General features: G+C 46.4%; 1 protein-coding gene across 1 annotated transcript; it reads left to right on the top strand.

Moving 5' to 3' along the window:
* Positions 1-4,449: 4,449 nt before the first annotated feature.
* On the top strand, positions 4,450-9,673 carry SWI5 (SWI5 homologous recombination repair protein). Its single transcript, XM_006269434.4, has 5 exons — positions 4,450-4,558; positions 4,798-4,846; positions 6,149-6,270; positions 7,697-7,791; positions 8,359-9,673. Exons 1-5 carry the CDS (start codon positions 4,470-4,472, stop codon positions 8,421-8,423), a joined length of 420 nt encoding a protein of 139 aa, XP_006269496.2. The 5' UTR covers positions 4,450-4,469; the 3' UTR covers positions 8,424-9,673.
* Positions 9,674-11,139: the final 1,466 nt, after the last annotated feature.

The following is an 11,139-nucleotide window of genomic DNA, read 5'->3' as shown; positions in this document are numbered from 1 at the left end:
TGCGCATGCGTGCGGCCCGCTTCTTTCGTCCCGCGGTGTGGTGTGCTCTCAGCCTTGGGCTCCTCCTCGGGCCTCCCCTGGCGCGGGGACTCCGGCCACCCCCTGCTCCTTGTTTAGGAAAAGGCACCTGTCACAGGGCTCAAAAGGGGGTTGCTGGCAAAATGCCTCCAGGTCCTGAAGGAAATATGCCATATTTGTTGCCAGGAGAAAGGCAGGGCTGGGGGGGAGACACACCCAGGCCTCATCCTGCTTCATGGCGGTGGTGAGCTCGTGAGGGGACACAGTCACACCTCTGCCTGGGATCTGTGCAGCATATCTCTGCCCCGTCTGCCCAGGTCTCTCCCTTGGGCCTTTGGGATATGAAGCAGGTTCAGGGGTCGCCTCGTACAGTGTTAGGGTTGTGGGGTTGAGGTGGTGGGTGGTATAGGATGGTTTGGACAGGACTCATCCTGCCTCAGGCGGGGTTTGGACCAGATCAGCGGTTCCCAATTTGTGGTATGGGTGCCACCAGTGATACGCAGACCACCTGTCAGCGGTACGTGTTAACAGATTTATTATCATTACTTTATCCGACAAAATTTGCTGATGGTACGTAAGGTTGAACTGAAAAATGTGCCGGTGGTACTGAAGGTTGCATCGTTTTAAATTAGCGGTGCGCAATCTCTCAGAGTTTGTGAATGGCTGGACTAGATGGTCTCTGGAGGTCCCACCCTTTGTGATTCTTAGCTGTGTGCCGGGCTAATTTCTCCAGGAAACAGTTGTGCCTTACAAATTTAACCTGGTGTTTATCCAGTCTTGTCAAATCTCTCTAGGTTTCTCTATCATGCTTGAGCCCTGCCTCTGGGATTCATGGTGTGTGGAGGATGTTGCTTTTTTTTCTGGATTGAATCTTGAATTCTTGGACCTCCCTCCTTTAGCTTATTTCCTTTAAGCGGAGTAGGCCAGATCAGGTCAGTAGTCCGTTGAATCTGTTATCACTGCCTCCAGCATTTCCTCAGGGGTAATGTTTCAGAGAAAGATGAGTGTCACCACTGCACATGCGGTATGCTCACACAGTTATACCGGGGTAAAGACAGGAAGGAAGCTCTTCCTGACATGTGCCTAGTGCAGTGCAAATGGTTTTCTTGTCTTGCCCTGGGTTTGTATTGCAAGAAGAAATTGAGAAGCACTAGTGAGAACAGGAATGTAAACATCTGTATAATTGGGTGTGGTTCAGGTTTTCAAGCACTGAGAAATGTGACTCATTTTAAACTTTGGTTCTCCTTCAGCCAGCTGCTGTTTTTTTAGTATTTGCCTGTATTGGACATTTTGTCCAGTTGGGATGTTGAGATGTGTGTTCCACCAGGGTTAAACTTGGGCATAAGATTTCAGAGGAATGCTCAAGGGCTGCAAGTGGTGGTATTGCAGCAGGTGTTTCCCTTTCTTCTAAGTCACCATTGAATCCAGTCAGACATGGTATGGTGCGTGTGCTGTATGAAGGGTGGTGATGATGGCACTCTTTTCCTTTGAGACTCAGTTCTGAGTCAGCTTCTCAAGCCTATTAAAGGATTTTGTGCTTAAAGAGATGCTGCCTTTTGGATGAAATGCAATATTTAGGTTTTGACCACTTTGAAAAAAACAACAGTTATGGTATGTTTGTAAGAATTGGAATTTTAACCCAGGTGTCCTGTCCTCATAATTATTTGGATAGTTATAATCTGCACCAGCTAAAGTTTCGGATGCTGTTTCCAATGGAAATAAATATTTTTTACTATTAACTGTTGTGGGGGTGTTACTTTGTGCTGTTAAATAGATCTTTGTATTTTACACCAGAGGTTGCTGCATTTCAGTGGTGGGTAAAATATGTCATTTGTATATCAGCTGTTTATAAAGTATTTTTGTAGCCTTCCAGGTCAAAGTTAATATATAGAAATACTTTGGTAGAATACAATAAGTTACAAAAAATGAATTTTGTTAAAAACAAAGTGCTTGGATACAGGTATATTTTCTAAGCCTTGAGAAATTTAAAAATGAAATAGATACCACAGGACAGGTTGTCTTCTTGATTTTTGTTTTAAAATTTCTCAGGGAAGCTAGCAAATAGTATGTTCATATCAATCGATTTATCCTGCTTCACTTATGTGATGAAGACTAATTATTTGTGCAGGGAATGTTAGTCAAGCACACCAAGATGAGCACTACCTAAATGATAAGTATTGTTACATGTAACAGGGGTATAGGTTGTAGCTGTGTTGATTTAAGGACATAGGGAGACAAAGTTCTTTGGGTAAATCTGGTATTTTTTATTAGAGCAACTCAAATTTTGAAGTGTAAGAATAAACACTTGACACAAGCCTCAAGTGTCAAGAAAAATGCTTGAAGAGCTGTCAAACTACTATGATGTAATTTTCCAGCTTTCTCTGTTTCTGCTGTGCTCATGCCAGCTCTGTAGACATGAAGAGTTAGACAACAGATACATAGCCCCCCACAGTGTTTCTTCCTACAAGTTGCATGGTTTTGGAGGATTAATGAAATAATTGCTTCTGGGTCTCTCTCCCAGTTATACATCAATGGATGTTGTAAAGCTCTCTGAATTCACTGAGAAGCAAGTAACATGTACAGGTGAGTTTACGAGCTCATCTTCACATTCTTGATCCTGTTCTTCCTTAATATGTAAACTTTAAACTTGATTTGTAATAGCAGTCAGTAGGATTTTGCATACTTTGAAAAATAACTCTTGTGTCTTGCACTTCAGAAATCTTAAATCTTTTACTTCATTGTGTGAGACTCGCATAACGTCTTAGCTCTGAACAAATAAGAGGTTAGACAGCGGACTCAAATATATGGTTTGGATAGGGCTGAGCCTGCCTCAGGCAGGGCGTTGGACTAGATGACTTCTGGAGGCGCCTCCCAGCCCTACTTCTCTATGATTCTGTGATAATAACTATTACCCAAACAGCCACAGTTACACGTCTAGTACCAGGCCTTATCTTATCTTTGGTATATTTTGCTAACTGAAGGTGATTTAGAGATGGCAGAGTACAGAACCTTTTCAAAATTAAATCGGAGTGGGAGCTGTTTATAAAAGGAAGCTGAATGCAAGATAAAGATCATGCAAGATAAAGATGGAAAAGATCTGCACGACTGTGTGACCATCTCAGTCTGTGTAGTGTTTCTGCCTACGCTCATGATGATTGGATGCAGGCTGGTTCTGCAATACTCAAGCAATGTGGTTTTTGTCACAAGGCAGACAGTGAGGGTTTCTATCTAATACCCCCTGCTAGGAGAGATTGCATGCAGGCTGGTTACATCTCTAATCTCTCCTAGCAGGTTCTTTCAGTGCATGTTATATATACTGTAGTAGTGCTGGACACATCACAAGGACTGCACCATTACAACCAGGGGTAGATCTAGGATTTTAAAAAGGGGGGTGTAGCTGGTGCATCGCATCATCACATATAACATCTATTTTTCTCCAGCTAAAGAGAAATCAGAAGCTTTACTAGTTTGCTAGGGGCCTCGTGCTCTATTTTTCAGTTTAAGATCAAAGTGAAAACAAACAAATCTGTATTGGAATGTGCATTAATCTGCTGGGTTATATATAACGCTTTAAAAAGAACACAAGAAATGAGGCAAAAAAGGTTAAAAGATGCTTTTTAATTAGTCCTGAAAGTTAAATGTCCATGTCTTTTTAGATTCACTGAACAAAACCTGGTTTTCCTGAGTGCCTTGACAGCACCTCAGCACTTCACTGGGGGTCATGTCTACACCTGAGATTATATAACCACACCTAAGTGAAGGTTTTTAGCCAGAGCTAAAACCAATCTACAGCGCTGTGAAATAGAAGAGACACAGGACCAGGAATGGCAAACAGACTGCAGCATTGCAGAAGAAAACATAGGTTGCACAGTGGAACATCAAGACCATTAAAAAGGTCGTTCACACCTATGGGATGAAGAGACATTAGCAGGAAACAGGTAGATGATCATGAGCGCTGAAGTCAATTAACTCAGTGCTGCCTGACCCAAAATGCCACTGCCCCTCCCAGGCAGGTGGTGTTACAGTTTGGGTAGAGCAGAAATCAAAGGGAAGGGGGGCGCAACTGCCCCCCACCAGATCCGCCCCTGAATTCAGCCCATTGCTTCTATCCTGTGCTTATTCCAGGACCCTAAACGCAAGTGACAGGGAAGGAGCAAGCTCGAGCCTTCCCCCTTCTTCCAGAGGAGAATCCAGGCCCTGGCAGCGGTTCACCAGGCCAACATGCCTGCCAGCCCCTAGACAGGCTGCAAGAAACCCTCCGCGCCCCGCCCTGCCAGCCCCAGGCAAGGTCAAGAAACTACAAGCCCCAGCGGGCCGAGCGGCGCCAGGCCTCCACAGCCTACATGTCCCTACAGTCGGCTCCCCAGGCGACGGGCCACCAGCTCCCGGTATTCAAAGCGGCGTCAAGCCGCCACTAACTACAAGTCCCAGCAGCCCCTACAGCTCCCAGCATGCAAAGCGGCGGGGAGACCGCGCGGGCAGCCCTGGATGCCCGCGAGCCCGGGGAGCGCGGCGCGGCGCTGCGGCCATTCCCGCGCCGGTACGAGCTCCCTCCCTGCCCCGAGGGCTCCGCGCCTGCTGGGGCCACTGCTCCCTCCCCTGGGCTCGGGGGGTGCCTGGCCCTCGGTGAGCCCCAGCCCCCCTGGGTGGTGCAGCGCAGTGCAGCGCGCTCTGGGGAGCTGCTGCTGCTTCTCGAGGTGGGGAGGGAGACGGGGTCCGGCCTGGCTCCTTCAATCTTTTCGCTTCTGAAAGCGGCCCTTTCCTTCTGCTTGTTTCCAGGGCCCCTCTCGGGCGCCAGGACCGCTGCCACGCGGGCTTCCGATCGCCGGTGAGTGCCGGGCCCTGCGCCCGGGCAGAGCGCTGCATCGCTTGGGCCCTTGTGCTCTGGGAACAGGAGCGGGCATGGGGCGGACCTGCCTTTTCATCCACCCTGTTGACCCAGTTGGGATCCCTCCTAGACAATAACAGCAGCCACAGTGGTCGGTTCTGCGGTTTCTTTCTCTTACGCTAGATGCACAGCAAGCCCAGTACGGCGCAGATGTTTTGCCATCTGGCGTGCGGACGCAGGACAGCAGTGTCCTTCATTCCCAGTGCCTCTTCCTCATACAGAAAGGAGCGTGCATTGAGTCTGTTGCTGCTACACAAATTCATTCTCGGTGTTGGTCTCATTTTCAGCCAGCCCAGACTGAGTTTGGCACAGACAACTGTTGCGCCTACATGGCAGCAGCTAAGCTGGTTGGTTACGTGGACCGTTTCTTTCTCTTACACACACGATGAAGCCCATAGTTGAATGCAGATGTTTTGCCATCTATAATGCAGGCGTGTGGCAGCAACAAACTTCTCCAAAGCCTCTCCCTCCTTGTACAGAAATGAATCTGCATAGAATCCATTACTGCCAAATTAATTTAGTCTCAGTGTCAGCCCGTCATTTGTAGCCAGCCCTGTGGAAGTTGTGTCTGCAGAGTGAGTTTGGTATGGACAGCTATTATGTCTACAAGGCTTCACATCTCTCCCAGAGGAACCATTTCTTGTGATAATTCAGTCATTATGGCATATGTAGTCATTGCTCTCTCAGCTGAAACTGCAGGTGATCCTAATACTTGTAATGGTTCAGATCTGATTCAGTAGCGATTTCCCTGGGGAAAGAGAACTTAACTCTGTGACATCACTAAGGCAACAAGCAGATCTGTCATCCAGATGAGAGGAGACCTGCTCTTGAGTAATTTATGCAGCCTAAACTTCTGTTAATTTACTGAAGTGTACTAGATATCTGTGTCCTGAGATGCTGAATACTGTAATCCTGTGCATGTGCTCTGAAAGCTGTTTTTCTAAATTGTTTGTTATAATTCTTCATGTAGTGTTGTAAATGTACAAAATACTGACTAAGATCCAGCCTCTGCTGGGAAGAGCTCACAAACTACACAGAATAGACTAGACTGGCATTTCATAGACTGATAAATGCTTTGTCAAGTTTTTCTGCAAGGTCTAGTATTTTTTTTTTCATTTAAGTGATACTTCAGGAATGAACTAACAGGCACTTATTGTCTCTTCTGATCAGTTCTATCTGAGACAGTGGCTTCTTACATGGTGCTGAATTAGTAAAATGTTAAATGTACTCTTTGCCCTACAGATTCAGTCTCCAAGGTCCTCCCCATCAGTTGGAATCAACAAGGAAACCCTACAGGGTGAAATTAAAGAGCTGAAAGAGAAGGACCTCGCTCTGGACCAGGAAATTGCACAGTTATTGGCTGAGTATGTCCTTGACTAGCTTGATGCTTGGCACAAGGCCTGTGTTATCTTTTAAAACCAAACCAAGCCTCTGCATCAGAATTGAAAATGTTCCTTTCAGGCTGGTTGCTTTCTCATATTTCTTTATCAGCTCAGCCTGCTTAGCTCAGAGCATTGTTAATTTCAGCATCTGAGTACAAAGTAGAACTAAGAACTTTGTCTATTGTTTGGCAAAGCAAGGCTGTGCTTATTCAGTATTGGAGAGGGAGAGCATTGGCGATGTGTAGGGGGTGCACGTGTGCCCTGAGCTTGGCGGTGCACCCCCTACAAAAAGCACCACCGATACTGCTGGCGGCACCTGCGGGCAGTCACCACTCATCACCCCTCCCCCCACCCCAACTTGCCACTGATACTGCTGGCAGCGTCTGAGACAGTCCTTGATCACTGCTGGCAGTGTTTGCAGATAGTTGCGGACCCCTGGTCGGCACTTACCACCCTCACCCCGCCTGCTGGCACTGCTGCTGCCATGCTTCCAACACCACTGCCGCCACCTGCGGGAGTTTGCCATGCCCTCCCAGCCTTTGGGGGCATGCAGTGTTCATGAGGGAGAACTTTAAGAGAAGCCCCTGTGTCTCGGGAAGGAATATTTGTGGCTTATAAAGAGGTGTTCTTACCTGTCATGCTGCTAATGGGCTTTGTGTTATTCAAAGCATCTTTTTGATGAGACTTAAAATGCAGGTCTCGTTTTATGTCTTGGCCAAACTTCAAGTATGTTCTTGTTTCCCAAATTTTCCTCTCGTAGTAATCTTGTCTACTTTGTCTGATATGTGCTGTCTCGGCAACTCACAACTTTAAACCTCAGAAACAGTTGCATTTTCATGATGAGTAAATGGTGGGCAAAGCTTTGGAATGAAGGGTGTTATATAAAGGAGATGAAGGTCCTAGAATCCTTGATGGTGCAGCAGAGTCATGGTCATCTTGCCCTTGATTCCTGGCAGCTGTGCCTTTTGTGGGTTACAAATTATGAAACCTAAGCAGTACCTTACACAGAAACTGTGTGTGGTCATAATCCACAAATAAGGAACAGTGAAGTTAATCCAGTTTCTCCCATCTTGGATAAGCTGCCCGTTTCCTTACCTCTTTCCAACAATATCAGGCAGACCTGCTTCATATTCACAACTTACTCTTGTACCTGACTGAGAACTATTTTTGGTTTGGTTTGTTAGGAGAGGCTTGATCTTGGACAACTGAGTACACACCGTGCTCCCTAGGCAGACTTTTTGAAGATGACTTTTTGGACCTTTTGCCCTCAATGCCCGAAGGCAGCAGGGCAACTTGCAGGGCTGAGTGGGTCCCTGTCTCTCTCTAGTACCTCTGCAACATTTGTTTACTAGAGACAAACGGCAGTAGTCACTCTTTCATTGTGACCTTTCTGGTTTTATTGTTACAGAGGCTACAGCCTGGATGAATTGGAGAAACACATCTCTCTGCTCCATGAATACAATGATATTAAAGATGCTGGACAGATGCTGCTGGGCAAGCTGGGTAAGGCAGGACTCGGCTAACAAGCAGCTTGTTTTTCAGAAGTATTTTCATTTTGTTTAACAGAAGCTGCACTACTAAGTTTTTTATCATCAGTTCTAGGATCACCCTATATCCCTTACTCAAGAGAAAATATTCTTGTCACTACCCCTTTGGGATCTTTCCAGAGTAGGGGGAGGATTTCAGGAAGCTATTCATGCTCTGTCTGATTCTAAGGGGGGTATTATGCAATTACCATTAAAGGCAGTTTATGTTTTCTGTGGATTCTCAAAGCATATCATTCTGTATTAGATAGAAACCCTCACTGTTTCTCTTGTGACTTATGTATTCAGCACTGCATAAGACCTGTAAAAGACTTCCAGGTTAGGAATGGAATCAGGAGGGTATGTAAGCCTGATGTTTTTGCACCAGCTGTGTGGCTGTTAAAGAAACCAACAAAGGCAAAGGCTTAGAAGGTGCTAGTCTTTCATTACTTGAACAAAGAGTTGCAACAAGATGCAGCTCTTGCCTGTCCTGCATCTTCTGCAATGGAAGCTGTATTTATTTTCTTTCTCTCTCTCTCTCTCCTAGCTGTGATCCGAGGACTTACCACAAAGGACCTCTATCCTGAATTTGATCTAGAACTCAGTGACTAGCACTGATATGGAGGACTACAGTTTCCTTTAGCTATTGGACCTTTGTACGTAGGTGACTGATACATTCGGAACCTGTATACCAGGGCAATAAATACGTAGACTTTCAAGGGTGCTGTCTACCGCCTTAGATCTGTGAATAACTGAATTCTAGAACACAAAAGCTATTGAATTAATTGCCTGTTTTCAGGGAAGGAACATCCTTCTCTTCTGGAATGAGGATGTTTTGGGTGATGTCAGTTTTTGACTTCTCTTCTTGGTGAGAGTTAAAAAAAAAAACAAAAAACCAAACAACTTACGGAAGATTGTAATTCAGAGTTCATGTTAACCCCTTTCCCAGCTGGCCCTCACATCTGGACAATGTGACAAGGGTTACTGGGAGGATGGAATGAGACAGCAGTTGTTGGTAAGTGGGCAGATGAAAGGCCAGAAGGACTGGGGGAACATGCAGTGTGACAGGTTAAAAAAACACTAAGTAGGAAAGGACCTGCTGAGAGTAATGTGCTTGTAGGCCTTACCCTCATGTTGTGGGTGTTCAGCCTCTTAAGTGTCCCACTGGATTGGGTTCTAGAAGGCAGTTATGGTTGTGCATTATTTGTAATATTAAATAAATGGAAAAGCCTGAACTTGTGTTAAGGTATCTAATTTGAATAAGTTGGCTCGTGTTTCTCAGCCACTCCCTTTACCAGCCTGTAGAGATGCTAAGGAGAATGCTATCATGTTCCCTGGTAGTGAACTAACTTGTAGACAGACACTTCCCGAGAGGCAGCAACGGGGTCAGTATTAGCACCAACGCTGCTAGCTGCAGGCAACAGTGGACACAAGGAGAGACCCTCTCCTGATTTCCAGGTGCCTGGCTGCAGCTAACTTCAGCAGCATCTTGAGATGAGCAAAACTTGTAGCAGAGAATATTAACGCTGCAAAGTAGGGCATTAGAGTTGATAACTTTATGTTTTGGCATTTTTTTCCTGTTACCTTGATGCTTTCCCCTTCTGCCTATGCACTCTGCTAGGGACCTAAACTCCATGGATGGAGTCCTGCAGAAAAGTCATGTGATCCAGGGATCCCGGTTTTCTCTGATAAAACCCCCAAAACTCTCTGATTAAAATCCCTGTTTTTCCATGATTAAACTGAAATGCTACTCTATATAGGTATCGGTTGACTACAATGTTTTATTGATAAATTTACAGTTCTAAAGTAATTTGAAAGCCTACTGGTGCCTTAATCATTATAAAAATTTTTACATACCTGTATATTTTGGTGTTTGATTTTGTTTTTTTATCATGGGAAATTGGAGCTCCCCCTACCTCCTTTGCTTATCAGGACATGGGGCTAGCTGTAGCCGTCTCCCCTGCTGCTTTGCGGTGCTGAATAGCTCTGATAAGCCAGTGCCCTGCCCATGCCATTGGCTCTAACTCTTAAGCCATAGTCATCCTCCCCGCTTGCTTTACCAATGCCCCTCACTCCTGACCTGTTGCCCTGCTGGGACTAGACCCCTTCCCCCTCCCCCCTGGGGCAAGCTGGGGAGGGCCTGGCCCTGGAGTGCGGAGGATACTACCAGGTTTGGGCTGCAGTGGCACAAGCATGATCGAAGGCACAGGGACCTCATTGCCCTGTCCAGGACCTGCTGCTGCAGGGGTGCCAAGGAGACCCATTGCATGGCTGAGAGTCTCAGTGCGGTGGCAGGAAGGATCCACCTAACACCTCTGGGAGACCTGTCCCCTCCCTCCCTCATAGCAATGGGATCTGGGCACAAGAGGACCCAAGCCCCTGCTGGTGGGGGTGAGGGAAAGCCACCACTCCGCAGCTGGGCAGCACCCCCTAGTGGCTTGGCCATATTTGCCTGCTGCCCCCTGCTTGCTCCCTGCCAGCAGTTTCCTGATTTTAAAGGGAAAAAATACTTATTTTTCTGCATGAAACAAAACTCAGATCCCTGGTGATCATGTAATACTTGAGGATCCTGATTTCTGTCCTGGGTTCTGGAGGGAAGTGGTCTCTAGTGAGCAGATAGAGAGGCTCTGAGCTATGGGACTTTTCAGCCAGGAAAAAGGCAGGCTCAGGGGTGACTTGGTGGCAGCCTGTAAGTACATCAGGGGTATGCATCAGGATCTGGGGGAACAACTGTTCACCAGGCACCCCAAGGGATGATAAGGTCTAAGCATCTCAAACTTCTGCAAGACCATTTTAGGCTGGACATAAGGAAAACTTCTTCACGGTCTGAGTCCCCAAGGCCTGGAACAGACTCCCACCACAGGTGGTGTAAGCACCTACTCTGGACACCTTTAAGAAACAGCTGGATCCTTATCTTGCTGGGATCCTTTGACCCTAGCTGACTTCCTGCCCTTTGGGCAGGGGCCTGGACCCAATGATCTTAGAGGTCCCTTCCAGCCCTAACATCTGTGATACTTGTTGCCCATTTTTCTGCAAGCTGGATGTTGTTTCTACTCCTCAGCCTTTCTCCCTGCCTTGTAAACCCTAATTGCCCTGTCCTGTATAAATTTCAGCCTGCATAGATAACTATCTGTAGAAAGAATGTTCATTAGATGGCACCTAGCATCATAGACAAATACTGCTTATTAACAAGGAATAAGAGCAAATACACTAGCAGTTTTACTGAGTTCACACCAGCTGTTCCAGAGAAGTGTTTATGCTCTTCCACCATAAGGTGGCAGGAGAGCCCTAGTACTGCTTTGGCTGGGCTTCTGATCATTATCCAGAG

This window comes from Alligator mississippiensis, chromosome 12 (assembly GCF_030867095.1).
Source record: "Alligator mississippiensis isolate rAllMis1 chromosome 12, rAllMis1, whole genome shotgun sequence".
Taxonomy (NCBI): domain Eukaryota; kingdom Metazoa; phylum Chordata; order Crocodylia; family Alligatoridae; genus Alligator; species Alligator mississippiensis.
Note: the sequence above shows the minus strand (reverse complement) of the source record. Positions and strands in the feature narration are given on the sequence as shown.

What these genes read in the sequence shown, in the direction of transcription:
- SWI5 (XM_006269434.4), top strand. Translation starts at nt 4,470, where the DNA reads ATGCAAAGCGGCGGGGAGACCGCGCGGGCAGCCCTGGATGCCCGCGAG. An exon ending in ACGCGGGCTTCCGATCGCCG is followed by an intron (nt 4,847 to 6,148) that starts GTGAGTGCCGGG and finishes TTTGCCCTACAG; the next exon opens with ATTCAGTCTCCAAGGTCCTC. An exon ending in GATGCTGCTGGGCAAGCTGG is followed by an intron (nt 7,792 to 8,358) that starts GTAAGGCAGGAC and finishes TCTCTCTCCTAG; the next exon opens with CTGTGATCCGAGGACTTACC.